Below are 20,406 nucleotides of genomic sequence, written 5' to 3'. Positions count from 1 at the left end.
TTTTTCCTTACTTGAGCACGTCTTTTAAAGCCCATTAAAAGGCATTAAGACAGCAAAAGGCAGCAAAATCTAGTTTCAAACCTAAGCCCCTTATTTATTTTAATTTTTCTTGAATAGTCTCCTGCTGCAAAGCAAAAAATAAAATTCAGCCTTCTGCACCATGGGGTTTTTTTCAGTCTTTCAGAGACTGAAATAAATTTTTCTTGCTATTAGTCTCATGCAGAAGTTCAGAAAATGGCGCTGGGATTATTTATTAACTGTAACTGTAAGGCTGACAGTGCACAGGGACAGTACAGTGAGTCCCAGATAATTTAACCTGTTATCAACCTTCTGAAGATCAAGAAATATTAAGGGATGACAATAACCAGCAGGATAAAAATGTTGATGAATTTTAGGTTATGAAAGTGATTGAATTTGCAGCAAATGCTGTACACTATGACAGCTGTCTTTGTTACATAAAGGGGCACAAAGTAAAACTTCTCCTATTCTCCTTCTGCTGTTTAGGATATTACTGTTCAACTGCACAGGTACTTTGATGCTTTTATCCCTGCATAAAAAACCAAAACTGATCTCATTATGATGAAACATACCTTTGCCTATTTTTGTCAAATGTAACCATATACTTTTTCTGCATTTGTCATATGGGGGCCTGCTAAAAGGGCCTGTAGATACAAAAAATTATATGCAGACTCATAAAGCATAACAGCAGCATATAATATAGAATACAGGTATATGGAATATTAGCATCACTGATAAATATTCTAGCACTCAATGCACTGTTCTCTTAAATTACTTTCTCTGCAGATCAGTCTTCCATTTGCTCTACATTACTGTAAACTAAAATCCTTTTTTCAGAGTAGCAAAATAAATGAGAAATTAAATCCTCTCAAATCAGGTCTTAAGTTTGCACACGATCCCACAAATAAACTAACCAGGATTTAGACATTGTTTTTCCTACAAATAATCACTTTCAGGTAGCCTTCTAAAACTTAAATTTGTTATTTAAACAAAATAATGTTGGTGTTACTCCAACATTCATAATGCATATAAAGACAGTTCATAACCAGGTAGCAAAAAATCCCCAAAAAACAAAAAAAACCCAACCAAAAACAACAACAACAAAAAAATCAACTAACTGAAACTATCTAACAACTGTACAGTTAGGGACAAGGCTACTGAAAGGATTGAAAAATCCTTTTTCAGTTACTTTATAGTAACTGATAAAAAATTTCAAGGATGGCAAAAATATGGATACTGCAATTTCAGAATGTATTCTATAAATTGGCCAATAATTGTTTCTGTTAGCACGTGAAGGTTATAAATTACTGGTAATTAATGGCATAAATCATTTAACAAACCATGAGCAGATTGGAGCTGAGCAGGAGGGCACAGGCTTAATCTAATTTAATAGAAGTTCCTCTCTAATGTCATTCAGTTATTTTTCTGTTCATCTTTCAAGTCTCAATTGCTCTTTGCCAAATCTATATGCATTTCCTATATGTTCATGAAATGTAGCTCTAACATTCTGGGCTTCTTCAAGTGTAGATCCTAGGGAAACCCTTTAAGACATCATGTGAACTTTGTCCTTGTTTTCTTGTGTTCTCCCCTTTTATAACATTTTATTGCAACTGAAGTTTGACCTATGAACTTTCTATAGCAAAGATGGTGATTTTTCCAGAAGACAGCTGGTTTATTGCAGGTGCCATAAAGTGATGCAGAGAAATTAACTCTGCCTTGGAAATTCTTCCTCATTCTCACCATGAAAGGCAAAACTATGATTGCTTTATTTTACCTTCTTTACTACTGTCATTCATACAGGTTTTTAAATCTGCCAAATGAAATGGCACAGACACCTAGCTACCACAGCTCTTCATAAGAGATGGGGAGAAAGAGATATCTGAACAGAAGTCTTCACTTGTTGACACTGCTTTGCAACCATGCATCCCACAAAGTAGTTGTCACTGGTTCATTTCTCTCTGCTACTGTATGTAGACAAATCTGCTTTCATCTTCCTCACTATCCTACCCTTCTCCTCAGCTGGAGAATGAATTGGACTGGGGTAGAACAGTTACCTGCCTTCAGGCAAAAGTCTCAGTGAAATAAATAAATTCTTTAAAAAAGGAAGAAAAATATTCATAGGTCTCACTTGATCAAAATTGTTGAAGCTACATGGCTTATGCCAGATCTGAATTTTCTACTACAAGTAAGCATTTGCTCTTCAGTTTTACTAGTTAACAAAAGTACTAGGAATCCACCCATGTTATCACTTCCCTGCAAACACAGTTTATCTTTTCCAGACTTCTGAGAAGATAGAACCTGCCATAAATTGTATAAACTCTTAAGCCAAACCATCTGAGGAGAATGCCTGTGAAAAACAATACATTTTCCTCAAGCAATATTTAAAAATAGCTCTCTTAGGATATTAGGAAATTTCAATTAGATTCAAGATGTACATGTGGTTATTGCCTAGTCCATTGCTCCTGCACTTGATCTGTCTTGTCTTTGAGTGCCTGCTGTGCTTACAGTCTCACTGAAACAACACTTCTTGACACTGTTTCCATTGAAACTTCTGGATGGAGGTGGCTACCCCATCTCAGCATGCTTTCTGCAGCTGACCCATAATAAATCACAAATAGGGACATGAAAAGAGCGTTACCAGAAAATCCCATTAAAATAACTAATCTTAACTGTTTTTCCACAACTTGTGACTATGGGTCAATACTGCCATAGTACCCCCCCAGTCTTTCTTCAGTTCACACTTCTCTCTAGCAAATGTTTGTCCACCTTCTGCAGGTCACACTTCATGAAGGCGAACTCCTGCACATCGCGTGTGCGTCTGTTCACAATCAGAATCAGTTCAACTGCAATCAGAATGATTTTCTTTTTCAAGCTGAATCTGCTCTCCCTTTATTTTCCAAAATTGGATTCAGGTGACTCCATGGTTGTCAATTAATTTTTCCTCCATATCAAAACATTTATGCTTAAGCTTCAGTAGTAGCCATGGACCCAACTACTCTGGTTGTTCTATTTTGAGGAAGAGAATTTGAGACCTCTGAGCTTGGAAGTAGCCATAGCTCCAGGCAAAGTTGCAGTCATTTTAGTATCTTTATAGTTGCATAAAATTTGCCACTGAGGTCCCAGTAAAGCAACTTTCAGTGATGAAACTGCAGTGTCTACAAGAAAAAGTACCTTACCTACAAGCATTAGATGCAGAGAATAAGTCAATGCTAAAAGAGATGGAAAAAATGCTGCTTGCACATGTTTACAAGCAAGCTAGCTATTGCTAACAATAGGTAGCTGGCTTCCTTTATCCAGGCAAATTTCCTTTGCTCCTGGGAAAGTGACTCACGATATACAGTTTTGAACAGGTTACATAAAGTGCTTGTAATACACTAAACAGAAGAGCTGCAAGATATGTAATGGCAAGAAACAAATTCTAATTATATACTTGTGTGGCAGCCTTCAGACTAAACAGAGATTGTGGCAATCCAAAACAGATTTTCACAAGTGCACATTTACAGCTATTTTCTGGTGTGATTCTCTTCTACACTTCTAATGTGCTTTGACAGACCTCTCTGAGCCTCATTCTTGCCACCATCCTATTATTAAGCATTAGGATACTACTGAAATCTGATTTGACAGGCAACAGACTCAGGGCTTGTGTGATTGATGGCATTGCAATGCAGAAACTGCATGTGTGTCAGCAAATTCTCACAAGAAAGTCTGCAAAATAGAGAGGAAATTAAAAAAGCAGCAACTGCATACTCCAGATGTCTGTGACTGAATACAAATATCCAAGAGAAACTATAGTCTGGTGACCTGATTTTTGCAAGCATGCAATGGAACAAATAACCAGTCTCTCTTATATCCTTTACCTTGTTTCTCTGAGAAAAATCTCACAACAAAAAAAGCCCACAAACCCAAACAAACAAAAAACTCAAACCAAAACCCCAAACCAAAATCAAAAGAAACAAAGCTAACCAACAAAAAAACCTCCACCCTGAAAGAACTGGCCACAGTCTGCACAATTTACAATTTCTTTGATCTCAAAGTTATTTTAATTCTCTACCTTAAAAGCTGCATGGAACATGTATCTGTGAAGTGTCTCTTTCATTAACTAAGTTCTTTGATCTGGGTGACTGAAACACTTTATTATTCATATTCTCACTGTAGACTTAACAACTTCTCAAAATTTACAAATAGACAGAAAATCCATAAGTAGTTTCAGATTAGTTTGTAAAAAATGCATGCAGCTGAACAGCTTAGCAGCCCCACCTTAAAAATCACAATTTAAAAGAGAGAAAAACACCCTGGTTTTCAAAAGGGAGGAAAAAACCAGAACCAACAAAAAACCCAAACAAAAACAAACAAACAAAAACCAAACTAAAAATCTAAAAAAACTCAAAACAAATAAGAAGAAAGTTGTGCTCCCTCTTCTCTCAAGACTTTGACTACATAACAACAGACAATTAAAAGCTAGAGGAGCATTTATGTCAAGATTCATCCCCAGAAAAACTGACAGCTGAAAAGAAAACAGTGGAAAGAAGGAGCATGATTCATAATAAAAATCATGCTCTGTCTTGGTCCAGTTATGCATTTCAGAGTCTGAAAGGATAGTGTAGCAATGTTCATGCAAGCTCTTTCACAAGGTTATAGTAATTAAGAAATTTCTTGGAACTTCAAGAGGTTTACATTCATGCCGATGGCAAGTCAGCTGACTACCATAGGAAATTGAAGAGCTGGAGATTCAGATTATTATATTAATTCAGATAAAGCTGTTACCTACATCTATTTCAGCTGAGATTAACAAAACAAAAAACAAAATATTGCAATAATCTAAAATTCCAGAGAAAAATCTGATAGCCTTACAGACTGCTTTTTATTCTGGAAAGTTTTATTATGGATGAAGTCAGAGGTGCTCTTTCTGCAGATAGCTTGTTTTCACCTAACTCAGGTTAACTTAAAGCAGTGAAATACAGTCATTACTACAGAAGTTTGTAATACATGGATAGCAGTTATAACTACCTGAAACAAACCGAAAAAGCTGAAAAAGCACCAGCTGAGGAAACAAGCTCTTCCCCAGCTCAGACTTCTGGAGAAAGTGGCACAGGAAGTCACAGGAAGGACTCTAAGTATTTTTCAATCTAACAAGTGTAACAATACATGACTGGAGAACTGTAAATGGAACATCTGTGGGCAATTTAAGACGGGCAGCTTTTGGCTGCAAACAAGCCTTCTACCTGTGTAACTTACCTAAAACCATGGAGTTAAATGAGAAATTATATGAAATGCCTCTGATGAACAGAAGTCCAACCAGACTTATGCTATACTTCCAACATATACTACTGATACCTCTGAATATCCATTTAAAAACAGAAATAATGTATATGGAATATCTGAAGGAGGTGAGGATCACAGACTCACAGAGTGGTTTAGGTTGGAAGGGACCACCAGTGGGGTCATCTGGACCAACCTCCCTGCTCAAGCAGTCTTCAATATTTAACAGAGGGTTTCTAAGGAATTTGACTTTAGAAAAGAGACATTGTTAAAAGTGAGGGATCAGGCAAATATATGTTAGCAGCTAGCTCTGCATGGACAAATTTTGAGATCAAAATTTATTAATATTTTATTAAAATTACCACAAAAAGGAGAAGTATGATGACACTATTAGGTAATAATACTAAACTATTAGGGGCATACGTAGCACAGGATTTTGAGCACAGAACAACTGAAGGTGTAATTACATGAAAAGGAAATAAATTGGCATAAGATACAACAACTGACAGTGCAGGGACAGAACTTGGAGGTGACAGTCACTGTGATATGTGAGTGTGATGCAGCTGTGAATCACAGGTCTTGTCAGAGGTACTTCCAGTAGATACACAGTAGAATTTGCACCATAGCGAGAAGCCTTTCTACAGCTTCCTCTGAAAGGCTGTGAATTTATAGTTGAAGAGGAACAGAGAAGACTATGTGGGATGACCAGGGGGAATGGAAGCTTGTCTACAGCTATTACTAGTCTAATCTAGCAACATAAACCTGGAGAAGTTCAGGCACCAAACATTTCTTCCTTTCTCATACTCATTGTCAAGACAAATTCTGACTTCTATATTTTAAAGTTGTCCGTTGGGAAATTTGAACTAATCTGTATTTAAAACAAACATTATTTCCTTTCATTTCTGAGAAAATTATCTGGAATGCTAAGGCCACCAATGTAACCAAGGTAAAAGAAATACCTTATTGATCTCCTTGACTTTACCAGCAGTTGCTGGGTTCTGTATGCAACACCCAGAAATTAAAACCCTAATCACTGTATGTACTATAGAAGCATGTGGACTTCTGGACTAGATTACAGAATTAATTTTAAAACAATCACCATTTCTTTGAGATGATCTGTCAAAGTAATGATCAAATTCAGTAGCTAACAATTTGGTTGTGTAAATATGTAAAGAAAAATTTGCTTTTATAGCTCAGCTTAGTCATCAAAATTGCTAGTGGACTTAAATAATGCTGGTCACAGACAATCTGTATCAGAAAAACAAACCCCAAACCACTATCAGCAATATCTAAATGGACTATTGATGCATGCTCCTACATTAAATATGTCCTCCCTTATACACCTCTTTTTAAAAAAATACTTATCAAACAAATAGTGGTCTGCTTGGCAAAGTGCTGGAAAGATGCTTTGCTTTTTGGGTTTGTAGTCTAGACACATTACATAAATACTCAAAGCATTTGGAAACTTAGTAAATTTCTTACAACAGCATTTAAGGCCAGAGATGTGTCTGTTGCTAAGAGCAAAGAATTTCTATCAATCTAGCAATATAGTATACTTTAAAGCTGGACTAAACAAGTTTTAAATACTCAGTTCTGTGGTGGATAGAAATATTTTATGATTTCACAGAAGGGATAAAGTAATTTCAAAAACCCCATGGAACATGTTTTATTTGTTCTTGGTTTTAATAAGTTCTGAAATATATTCACATACAGCAGGTCTGAATTACTGACATGAAGGGAAAAACATACAATAAAAAGGTTGAAGCTTTTATTTACCTTTTTATACGTTTTCTCTTCATTTGGCTTTCCAGCAATAATGTCTCCATTTTCAGTAACAGACGACATCTAATAACAGAAGTTTGAGTTACAAAGACAGTATCTGCTTTACAAAGGTTAATTGTTCAGAAAAATCCTATAATTTATTATCCATTTTTGCTAAATTCAAACTTTTCAGAGATATTCCTAGGGTATTTTCCACACAAACTAAAAGGACAGCACTAGCCCAGCAATATGTCCAGCATATGACTGATTCTACATGACTCTGCTTCTTTTCCCCACATCAGTGTGCAGTGAAGTCTTGCTCCTCAGCCTACTGCATGAGATGTTCTTGAAAGGGCAAAACCATGAAGCTCATGACTCAGATATTCAGTGGCATGTCTCAGTAGTCTAAGGTCTTTGGCTGCATCAATATGCTGTATCTTTTTAAAGTAGCAAGGAAATAATAGACTACCACAGAGTTGCAGAATATTCTGAGTTGAAGGGACCCACAATGTTCACCAAGTCCAATCCTTAAGGGAACTGCCCATATAGGGATCAAAGCTACACCCTTGGTATTATTAGCATCATGCTCTAACTATTTGACATTGTATCCTATCACAGCTCTAAGACCATTCTAGACCAAGAATAAACCACTAAGATAGAGATCACCTTGGTAAGACGCTCTGAGTGCGTTTGCCAAAGTAAACAAAATAAAAAGGCACAATGACATGGGTTAAAATAATTCCAAATTTTACCAATACTTTAACAGGGGAATTATACTTACCCTTGTGAACAACAGAACAGGTCATCTAGAGCTGAGTGTGAAGATCAAGCCATTCATTGGTGGTAGTAATGTTTCTTGCAGCCTATAAGAAATATCTGTCATCATTATGCCTTAACAAACTTTCATCTCACAGAATAGCTGTAGATTTCCTTTCATTACTATTCTTCAGCCCAAGCAAGCATTCAGCTACAAGTGAGGCTTTTTAAGAATCATGTCAAATAACTTGGTTACTATAATTAGAACTTGGTATACATAAAAAATATAACTTGGTTAATATACTTAGAAACTGGCAGTATTACACAGGAAGGAATCAGTACAGAGTAATTCCTTTTTGCCCTAGATATTTCATCCATGTGGCACAAGCACCTCTACAATAAAACATTTATGTAGAGCAGTACACATACATGCTCTGGAGTGTTGTGTAATTACATGTGTTATTAATCTTATAGCCTTATAATCTCCAATCACTTATAAGAAATAGCTGTGATGGTTTGGAAGACAGCACATTGAAAAGTTGCAGATTACAAATTAAAAAAAATCTAATGATACCTCAAATGAGAAGAAAATCTCACTTTGTCTTTAAGCAGTTCAAATAGCATCTTGTACATAATAAAAAATTGATTTAAGAAAGTATTCTAGGGCCTCATTCCCTGATTTTAATTTTCCCTTAATCTAAAGGGTATACTTAGCACTACCAAGGAACCTTTTAATACAAGGAGTCAAAGTCACTATTTTCCTGTCCTTTTCTTCAGAGAAGCGTCTGAGCCAAAAAAGAAAAAGTTGGGGTGACACAACAAATAGAAACTTGGAGTTTCTGAGAAGAAAACAATGCCTCCTTAGAAAAAGACACCTCTTAGTTGCATACCAGTCCTTTCCTCTGCAGCTAACTGCACTCTTCATTGTAGCCTCCATTTAAGTAATGTGTGTTAATGAGTAATTCCTTCATCTGGATATGCATTAGCAGTCTCCTGTGCACTGAACTCCTATTTAAAGGCAACAACTTAGTTTTTATAGCTTTTTAAATAGTATGTAGTTCACCTCACTCACCTATATTCACACATTTAATATTAATATTCAGCCATGCTTACAACCCTCTCAGTATACAAAGGCATCAAGAACTTGCTAAAACAGCTTTTGCAGGAAAAGAAATGTCATTTTAATTACTAGTAGAAGACCTTTTAAATAACTGATCACTGGGTTAAAACACCAATCCCTACCCAAGCTGTTGTTCTTCACATACCTCCCAAGACTATTGATACAATATGATGTTCCACTACACACAAAACTTCCTAAATTATGAGCACACAGATTCGGCAAAAGCCTTACATAAATGCAACATGGGAGCTTTCATGCAGTAAGTTAGCTGAAGAAAGCACTCATACTAGATGTGGGAGAAAAGCCTGGTTTTTTCCCAGCACAGACAAATTATTCAAGAACACTTCACTTATGTGAAAATATACCCCTGCAATGCTGACAACAACAGGAAACAGACGAGAGACCAAGTTCAGTAACTACCAAGTATAAAAACTCTGCCCCTGAGTTTTCTCACTTTTACTCTATTGATTCTCTCCCAGATTCCATCAGGGGGTAGTGAGTGAGCCAGCATGTGGGGCTCAGTGGCTGGCTGGGCTTAAACCATGAGTGAAAGATGGCTATAAAGATCTTGTCTTTAGCTCCTTAGATGCTATCCTACCTGATAACAAAGAAAGAGAAACATTAAAGTACAGAAGGAATTTAAAGTTTTTTTCCCCAGTACTCTTGAAGAGTCAACTTTTTGGTCACAAATCTTACATGCAACAAAAACTACTGTCTTCTTGAAACACAAGATTACAGCCTTCAGCTCCAGCCTTCTGCTCCAAACACCTCCTACTCCTAAATGCAGACTTTGAAAAAAATCACATCTATTCAATGTATGCTTCAGGAAAAAAAACCATAACGTTTCACAGTTTAGTTTCTCACACTAGAATCATAGAACCACATGCTTCTTAACTAACACAAACTGCAATTTCCATCACTCTGGAGGAAAGGTGCCATATGCGTTTTCCTTTAGAGCTACAGGGACACCTTTTTAATTTCTCTAATCAGCCAGAAGCCCACAATGTCAACACCATCCTGCCCACCACATAGCTGGCATTTTGGAACAGAGATGACAGACAGCAAATGTGAGCTTCCTACCCAGCTTCGATATATTTTCCTGAATTTTTAATTCCATGTTCCTTATATAGTCAAAATTTATCTTTTACTAACAGCATAAGGTACTCATTTTTCCAGACTGTAAATAACCAGCTGTTTTCACACAACCTGAGTTGCTGAAGCCCAGCTTACATGAGCAGGTATTTGTACCTTATATCCAAATGGCCCCTCAGCTCAAATTTAAGTTAACTTTAGAACTTCCAACAACTTCAGTGAAAGCCAACATGCATGAAAAAAGCTAGTGCTAGATTCCTACAGGCCCATGTATTAGTTCATTCAAGCAAAAATCAGGTCTGCTTTCTTCCATTACCATGAAAACTTTTTGGGTTTTTTTGGAGAATACATTTCTTAGTATATTTAGACCATTTTCTTAAACAAATAATTTTTAAAAAGCATTCATAAAAAATGCTGTTGAGGAATCACACTCCAAATAAAAGCCATGTAACTTTTCATGACATGTTCTTGCAATTGTAATTACATGTTCTTGTTCTGACTGATAGTTAAAATAGAAATAGTCTTCATAGCTTTTAATGCAGACATATCCCTGGATGTACTGCTGTCAGGTCTCTGCAGTGAGTTAGAAACCTCACACAAAAGAAAACAGATTTATAACTTCTCACAGGTCTAATCTTTAATTTTAAATATGAGGAGGAAAAAAAGCCAAGGCAAAACAAGATTAAATGAAACTTTAAATTATCCATTGGGCAGAGGGAAAATACTAGAAATTAAAGAATTCAAGAAACAATTATGTATGTTTAAAATTAATAATATACAAATAAAATAGATGATACAGTGCAGATTTTTCAGTCTCAAACACACAAATATATTTTCAGGACCACTTTGGATTGGTTTTGGTTTTCTTCTGGCAAGTGAATGTATTGAGACGGAATACACAATTTTGGACTCAATCCAGAAACTTCATTCTCATAATTCTGGGCATGTCAGATTACCTATTTATTTAACTGTTTCTTAACCCTTGAATAGTTCTCTTTTGCCAGGAGGACACTAAATCCTCAGAATGTGGCAGGAAACTTCTCAGAAAAGCACAAAGACTCTTACATTAAATTCATACGAATGGTACTAACAGAACCAGACAAAAAAAGATTATCAGAATAGTAATTGTATCTGTCCTAAGTAAGTGGGACTTTACACACCAAGACTGCATTCTTTCTTGATCACAGCAGTTTGTCAGTACAACATGTAAGGATGCCAACAAGAATTTCTAGTCCTACAAATAGCATTTATAATGAATTCCATTAAAAAGAATCATCAGGTCAAATTCCTTTGTAACTCCTGTCTACCTTCTGTTACTACTTTGAAGCAGCAGCTTCTAAGACAAGTATGAAAATCATAGTCATTCCATTATTGCAAAACTCTTACTGATGAGATTTGTTCAGACATATTTTCCTCGTGGAAGCTGTGAGAGTAGCATTTAAAGTCAGTTCTTCAACTCACTAAAAGGACCTGCAGATCTGTAAGACAGCATTCTTCCACCAAACCACACTGGGAGCAGTTATAGACTGCTAGATTTCAGCTCTGATGTGAAGCTGGAGACCTTGGTTACACAAAATTTTGTCAGAAGAGGCAAGTCTTCTAAGCCAAAAATGCTCTATAGTGGAAGAAATCCATGAATGCATATTCATTAATGAAAAGTTACTACTTTCATACTTGTTCTCTTGTGTTTCCCCTACCCCAAGCTCCAGCACCCAAAAACCATTCATGGTATTCTTGGAGCTACCTGAAGGCAGCTCCAAGATCAAAAGGCACTATTAAAGCTAACTCCCCTCCTTCTTTGAGATGCTAAAGATTTGAGTTCATACTTTCTTACTGAACATACTTCATACTGAACAAACTTCTCTTACAGATGATGCATTTATAAAGTCTCCCTCCTGTCTGGATTCTCTGCCAACTAATACAATATACACAACAGCACTGGATTTCCAAATTAGATCTCATCTTATCTTGCTTATTATTCCATGAAACTTGCTGGTACTCTGGACCCTTGTCAAATTTAGTTGACAAACTTAGGTCATTCAAAACTGTCAATCGTTTTTTCCCTACCCTCTCCAGCAGAACTTGAACAGTAGGATTATTTATTAGATTATTTGTAAATTAAGGAATTTGGGACACAAAAAATCCTCTGACATACATAAGAATTGCCTACACACATCATGTTTCCATCAAAATCCATCCACAGGTATCAGCATACTATCAGCACTATTTTCAGAAGGCTCAAGAGGCAAATGACTTGTTAGCTTCAGGTGAATAGTAGGACTTATATTGGTTTTATTGCATTTTAGCTCCTTAAAGAAGATTTTCTCCACTCTTTAAAATAATGCTCACTATAATTTTCATGGTTTAATTGCCTTCCTTCTTAGTTTATCAAACAATAAAGAGTGGTATTTAGGAACCTGCAAGCACTGCTAGGCAGAGTGCCAATACACAGATCTAAAGAAGTCAAAGGAAGCATAATTTAATGCACGGGGTGGTGAAAGGAACAACACATCAAAGATCCGACAGCTTTCTCAACAGTCATCACAAGTTAACCCCCTGTCCAAAAACCCTATGTCTTTTAATGTCAGAGAACATTTTTCATACATGAGTGCTCAGGCAGTTATATAGCCTCCAAATAAAAATTTAGGTAATGTATATAGCCACTCATTTACAAGAAAAAAAAATATATATACACACAATCCAGCTCTCTATTTTTTTTTTTTTTTCATAATATCCCAAACACTAGTTTGTGGAATAGATTCACTTTGTATCAGAAGGACACGTAGACATCTAAGATCAAACTTATATGCTCCCATATCTGAAACATCTGAGGAGTAAAAGATAACATACATATTTTTAAGCTATCCTTCATTATCATTATCCTGATAATGAAGTAAATGTTTACATGTTGCATTGGACTCAACAATCACTTAAAAGTCATTAAAAGCCTCAAATCTAAAAAAAATTGGATTTTCACTCTGAGAGCATTTAATCCACCCAATCCCTGTAATGCCTGTCAGCCTAATAAATCTCTACTGTCAAGTGCTGTGACTTCCACTCTTCACAGAAGTACTGAGAGATCTCTTATGTCTAATACTGCAAAAGAAGTAGAGCAAACTTTTTACTGCATCTTAAACACTATTCATTTATGTCACTAAAGAAGTAATTTAAAAAAAAAAATCTATCTTTTCTGTCTGTCTGGCAGGAAAAAAAAGAAGTGTCATATGAATTTAAAGAAGGAGGGGAAAAGTAAAGAAAAACCCCAAACAATTAGGTCTGAAACCTCGTCAAGATCTCCCAGCCCACAACTGATTACAGCGGTTTTAAGGGTGACTGAAAGTAAAATATTCCGTGTAAAATTTGTGATAGTACTTGTGAAAATTGGAAAATGCTGTTCTTGCTAATTAATGCTAGAATGAACAATTTCAGAGTACAGAGAACAGCTAAAAAAAGCAAATCAGAAACTGTGTAGCCTGTGATGCCTAACAAGGAAAGCCAACCAAACAACAAAAACAAACCAAAACAAAAAAAGCCCTGATTAGTCTATCTGATTTGGTTTTTATTTTGCCTCAAAAATAATAAGATGAAAATCAGAAGTCATACACAAAATGATGAAATTCACAAATAAAATAAAAGGGGGGAAAACCTCTTCTTTCTCCTGGTCTTTGTAGTACCATCAGCCCACCACAAATGTTACAGTGAAAGCAGCAAGGAAAAACTAACACAAAACTGCCATTTAGACTGTACATATACTCTAAGTCATGTCAGCTGTTCACACCACCTTTATTTACCTAGCTTTAATAACACACATTCGTTTCAGTGCCTGACAGATCTTTTAGTCTCTCAGCAACTAATCTGAGCACAATGCTAAGATTCTGATACTGTTTGATTTCTACAGTTGCCCTCCCCTCCTTCCTCCCCCCAGTTTCAGGAATACAGCACAGTACTTGGCTGGCTTTTAAAAATGTCATTATAGGAGTAGGATTTTTTTCTTAGTTTGCTGGCTGGATTTGAAAAGTAACTTATCATACTATTCATACTATAAAAAACATATGTTCATATTGCAATGTTTTGATTTACTGCAAGAAATGTCAGATCATCTATCTTCCTCCTCTAGCTTTCAGATGGGAAAAAAAATGAAAATGTGGAACTTCAGAAAATACTACTTTCATCAAATACTCAGAATACATCTGATTACCCAGAAGATTTGACAACCTAGAAGAGTCCCTTCCTCTTCCATTTAAAGTAGTCCTTGTGCAATAACTTGTTCTTCAAGGTGAAACACGCTACCATTGTAATATCCAGGGTCACCAGAGCAGCTTCACAAACTGTAGCTACAAATCATATCCTTCATTTCAAAAATAGTCTGCTGACATTCTTTCAGATGGAAATGATTTTACAACAACGCAAATAAAACTGAAAATTCATTGAAGGAATCAAAGGGTAGAAGTCCTTGGAAACACGGCATACTGTGCTCATGCAACAAAGCACATAGATTTTAATTTCTAACTTCTGTATTTTGTCAATTCTGCATGTGACAGATAAGCTGCACAGAAGAGACAGGTTGGACTTTGTTCCTCCTCCATGAATTTCCAAATTCAAGGCTTCATTCCAAGGGCCTTAAATCTACCTCACTCCTCTATTCCCTATTAGCCTACTTAGCATTTTCTGTCAACTACTGTGTCTTCTGCTTTCCCCAGAAGCACCTGAGGATCTCTTACATCTTGCCAAACACCATTTGTAAAGACAGAGCAAATGTTCTACTGTGTACTAGATGGTGTTGATGTCTTAATAACCTTGGGACTTTTCCAAATCAGGCAGCTCAGATCAGCAATCAGAAAGAACAAACATTTGATCTGACATAACTGACGTCAAATTGTGTATCTTGCAGAAACTGTTAACAGGCCCTCCTTTTGCAAAGTGAAATGGCCCCATTAACTTCTCATTATTTAGTAACAGTCTGAAAGCATACAAAGCAGAAAGGCATATTTTTACATAGCCAAAGAAGACTTGCCAATTGCTACTTATGTTTTCACTATTCTGATTTCATGTGCACTTTTACAATAACAGCACAATAACAGCACTAGAAGAAGAAGACTAGCAAGATTTCTCTAAAGACATCTGGAATTACAAATTAATAAAAGTGTCAAGATAGGGTTTGTCTTTGAAACCACTGAAAGAAGAAAACATCTGCATGCTATATACAACAGTATGCAATATAAGTTAGGGTAGTATCACAGTGAAGGGCACAGGTAGAAGACTTGTCAGAGCCTAGAATTAGAGTTCTGCTCCTTTACTTTGGCAGTTTTGGTATGGCAATGGACTACTGTTACTAACACATACCAGACACTGCACTTTGAGATAAAGCCACCACGTGATGCATCCTGTCCAATAATAATAATGCAGCACACTGAGACAAATGGTTGATAAGGAAAAAGCACAAGGAGAGGGAAAATTCTTCTACATTTGTCTTTGGTATGTGCAAAATAGAGTGACAGGGATCATGCAACACTGTGGTCATGATTTCTTGAAAGGAAAGCACGACAAACTGCTTCACTCATATAAGCAGCAGGTAAGATTCGTGGGAAATGAAATCTCATGTATGGCAAAAAGGAGATCATCGGAAGTGTCCATTTCTAAAGGAATGATACAAACAGAGAAGCAAACAATCCCACCTTGCTGGGTGGGGAATACATATAAAAATAATTTGGTCAACCCAGAAGCTTCAGTAATCTGAAACTCTAGAAATAGTCATTTGAGAAAAGAAAAATAGGTCAAATGGACTTGGAGAAGATTAAGTATAAAACAAATAGATTGAACATGCAAGATAAAAAGCACAAAAGCACAGGACAAGTTACTTTGATAAGAAATACATTTGTAATAACAAGAGCTTCACAATAACTGTATTGCTCTAGTTTGAAACCTTTATCTTTTTACTCATCCACTTTTTTCCATCTCAAAAGGAGGTCAACCATACTCAAAACTTTTATGCAAACATAACTTTACAACAGAGGCAAGAATCAAAAATGTTAATAATAATTCTTTGCTTAAAGAACATTGAGAGTTTTGGGTGGACAACACAAAAATGCTGTGGTTAAATAATTTGCATGCACTAAAACAGATGGCATAATTTGTGCATCAGTTCTACACAGGTAACTCATAAATTATGCACTACTGGGAATTATTTAGGCTATTTTCATATTAGCATGTAATTATTCACAACAATGTTTGCAGAAGGATGTGTCATGGAAACGCTGAACTCAGTGCATGTGTGGATTATTATGATCTTCAAGTTCTCTGTGCTTTCTTCCCCAGGACCTCTGAGTATAACTTTTGCACATGTAGCTGTTCATGGATGCCTAGCTAAGTTAAACTGTTCAGCAGTAAGACTATCTAAGAAATTCAAGTATTTTAAAATCCCCTTTTTGTCTCCAATTGAGGGCCATTCCATACAGCTGCAAAAAGACAGTTGAAGACTGGAAGAGATTACCCTGGAGGATATGACAGGTAATATCTGAGATTCTTTTGATAGATTAGGCTACTTTTTAAAAAGTAGTTGATAATGTCTTGAAGGAAGGAAAAGATCTGGTTACTGCCATGACTCCTCCTGGTTTCCATTGAATCACTATGTATCACTCAGATGGGATATCTGCAACAATTTCAGCTGGTCCAGGCTGATGCTACTGCAGTCCTGCCTTCCAAACATGCATTGGGTAGCATCATTATTATGCACCAGTGCTACTCCTGCCCCAGGACAACTCACCTAGACAAATGAACTAACAAAAAAAGTAATCTACCAAAGAATAGCAACCATAATGGAACCCATTACAACAGCTTTGTTATGGTCATCCCTAAGATCAAAAAGAAACTTGGGAGGGAATGAGGAAGGTAATGAATACTGTTGGACCCTTGATCCACAATGGAGGAGAGACCAATTGCCTCAGCTGTTTCAATCACTCACATAATTTTGCATAAGCTCAGAGTCACCAGTCCACTAGTGATAATACCAGGAAACAAGACTGAGAGACAGATGGAAAGAAGCATTAGCAGTAGTGCTCGATGGGCCAGGCAACAGCAACCAAACTGAGTTCAACATTAGCTTCAGAGAAAATGGAAATGCATGGGTAAGATTAGGTTCCCAAATGTACATTCATACAGCAACTTGTTTTTCAGTCTAGCTTGTATGAAAAATAAGGTCACTCAAGAATGGGTATAGAAGAATGATGTAAGCACCAAATTCAAAAGTTGTGTATAAATTCAAGATAAAAGATACTCTAAGTTACCCTATTGAGTAAGAATATCTATTGTAACCAATTAACCTCCCCACATACTCTTTTTTTCAGGAAAGCTAAAACTGCAATTACTAGATGCTTCCCATGGACAGCTACAACATAATTTTCGTTAGCATTTAATAGAAAGCTTACTTTACTCTTGAAAAGGATTTGAAAAAACTGTCTTGTACCAGTCTCAACAGAGAACAAATCCTATTTCACTAGAATTCCTTTGATTAAATTAAGAGCTCTCAGTTTCCTATAGAGCAGAAGTTCCTCAGATACATTTCTGAAATCACGCAAAAAGCTATAGAAAAGGAAAGTATTATCCCATTTTATGACATGCCCTATAAAGTATAAAAGCTGGAGTCTTCTTGGTTTAAAGGAGCTCTCTAACATATTTCTTTTTAAACCACAGAGAAAGCTTCAAGGGAGAAAAAAAATCATTTCAGAAGCTACATAGGACAAAAAAAAAAAAAACTCCAAAAACATGATTAATACAATAACATGAATTTCTGAAACCAATTCAGTAAAGAACTGCTCAGCATGCAAGGAAATAGCGATATTTGTCAGAGCTCCTGTCATCAAACCAGGACAGATATTTTGCAGCCACCAGGATGGAACTGCAATGTGGGAACCAAAAGAACTGTGACAATTTTCATAAAGTTATTCCATTCTCTGACTGAAATGTGGCTGCTTAAATGTAAAGGTTACTACTTCCCTTATAAGGAACCATATATTTCTGTCCATGCTAAGATTATTTTTTTGCCTTTTCTTTTGTGTACATTTTACATAAATTTCATGTATCCTCAGTACTCTTAGCATGCATATTTGTAATTCCTTAAGTATGATAATTTAGCATAGGCCAGGAGACCAAATATCCTAAAGGCCTCATAGTAGGAGGCCTTTAGGCCAGAAAACCCTACACTATCTTGGGAAACCAATGTCCTCTCTAGAACATATCCTGTAAATCAGATTTGGCCCATCCCAGGTGAAATTCCATGCATGAGGAAATATCACACCATTCATCCAGGCCTCCCATTGGGGTGCCCTTGTTAGATATGCTAATTTGTATGGTCCATAAATTGTACGCGTGATTTGTCATGTGCGCACATTGCGGCGCATCCCACCTTGGTGAAGTGGTGCACCAATAAGGATCCTTATTAAAATACCGAGGTAAAAACCCCGTATCCCTTAACTGCGTCTGGCTCTCAGATTTTTAAGACCAGTAAAAGCATCATTGTTCTCCAAGCCATGTCTTGAATGAACAGATTAGAATGGGCAAATGACTACTTTTTTTCCCCAATGCTTTGGCACTTAGATGAATTACAAGCATATCTGCACTGGAATATACAAATCCAAGCCATATCAACATGCATATCTACTCTACTGACATCAAGTAACATGAGATATATTGTGGTAGGAAACACATACAACTGTTTAAAGGCATGGACACAGTCCAGAATTTTTAAATGGCAATACAAATGTTTTCAAATAAACCTTTAAAAGTAGTTATTTCCAGCCAAATGACATAAACAAATTGTCTCCAATAGTCTTTCACTTGCCAAACCGAATTGAAAAACCTGTCCCTGAACAGTTTTGGCAGCAAGAAAGTAAGATGAAGTCATTACTAGATGTTTTTGCCAGTTCTGAAACACTCTATTATTCTTCTGAAATTGTTTATACTCCACATATAGTTGCACCACCTTGAACATTTTTGTATTAAAAAAAATGCAAGTTAACAAACAATATAGAAGCACCATCACAGTCTCCCTCCCCTCAAACTTCTTTGCAAACAACTAGCTGGATTTAAATAACCTAGCTGGAAATATTATAGGAAAATTCAAAATCTTAAGCTACCACTGTAAGTAAAGAACACATCTGCACATAAATTGGCCCTTTCAATTTAAAAGTGTCCACGTACACATGAGGAGGACTTAAAAAAAAAAAAAGAAGACAGTTTACCACCAGCAACAAGAGTAAGCAGTGGGTGGTAGCTTTGTAGAAGACCCATACACAACCTGACACCAGAACCTGTGAACTCTTCCAAGAAAATTAGTGTGAGTTTTCCCACAAATTAAAAAGTCTCTGAATTCTTGAGAGGCTTAAATAAGAATCTCCTTCCTTCACACAAAAGCCCTTTGAAACAATATCTCCACCGCACACTGCATCATTATAACTGGGTTGCAAGCGCCATTATAAGTAGGTTAGAAAAGGCACCCAGTATTATCTGTAAGTCAGTTAACAGCCCACACTGCAGTTTTCAGAAGGTAAAAATACAGCTTTCAGCATTTAGAAAGAAAAAACCCACACAACTAATCACAGTTTTTGCTCAATGTATACTGTTTTATGAATTATTAACTAGAAAAAGAACAAGATTCTGACAAGATGAAACATGGCTATGAATATTATAAAGACTCCATAGACTAAAGTGGAAAAACCCCAAGAATTCAGCCAATACATTATCCCAGGAACAGAGTGTTCTTACAATTTAAGGTGTACAATGCAATAGCCTATTTTATTATATTCCTTACCCAGCATTAATCTGCTGGAACATCTGATTAAATAAATTAAATACCTTTTCCAGCCTACAATTTTACTGGCTACTGGATAGGGGGTTTTTAGTCTGAGATGACAAAGATCAGTATATTCAACAGCACATATTTTAAATGCATTTATAGAAAATTGCCTTTGACAAGTTGTTGCTAACAGTGTGTAGCCCCTGAACCTTTCTGTTTTCTGTCTTGTTCCTGGAAATAGGGAGTCTGATGATTAGCTATGTAAAAGAAAAGTGATATTCATTAAAATTTCATTCTAGCTGGCTATACTTTTACTTTATAGAAATAAACTGATGTTCAGTTTTGCTTGCACTATGGCAGCATTATAAGAGCAATGAGTTGTAGCCCAGCATTAGCAACCAAGGACTGCCAAATAAAGGACAAGAGTACTGCGAGACAAGAGCCAGCCAGACAAGCCTGTCTGCTTACCCTTCATCATCATTCTAGAAGCAAGGATGGCCAGGGAACAGACAGATGGTCACCTTCACTGCAGAAACAGGTGCAGCAGGTTGTCACAAAAATGGTAATGGTGGCATGAACAATTTTCTTGCAGAGCACAGCATTACTCAGA

The 20,406-nt window shown here is 36.3% G+C and overlaps 1 protein-coding gene across 1 annotated transcript in view; it reads right to left on the bottom strand.

The window, feature by feature from the left end:
- PIP5K1B (phosphatidylinositol-4-phosphate 5-kinase type 1 beta) overlaps positions 1–20,406 on the bottom strand; it is a 112,945-nt gene that overhangs the window by 69,390 nt on the left and 23,149 nt on the right. Inside the window, exons 4-5 of the mRNA XM_059491873.1 lie at positions 7,820–7,901; positions 7,054–7,122 (exon numbers count right to left, since the gene is read on the bottom strand). Coding sequence (XP_059347856.1) covers positions 7,054–7,122 — 69 coding nt within the window. The 5' untranslated portion in view covers positions 7,820–7,901. The remainder of the gene's footprint in view (positions 1–7,053; positions 7,123–7,819; positions 7,902–20,406) is intronic.

Source organism: Ammospiza nelsoni, chromosome Z (assembly GCF_027579445.1).
Source record: "Ammospiza nelsoni isolate bAmmNel1 chromosome Z, bAmmNel1.pri, whole genome shotgun sequence".
Classification (NCBI taxonomy): Eukaryota; Metazoa; Chordata; class Aves; order Passeriformes; family Passerellidae; genus Ammospiza; species Ammospiza nelsoni.
Note: the sequence above shows the minus strand (reverse complement) of the source record. Positions and strands in the feature narration are given on the sequence as shown.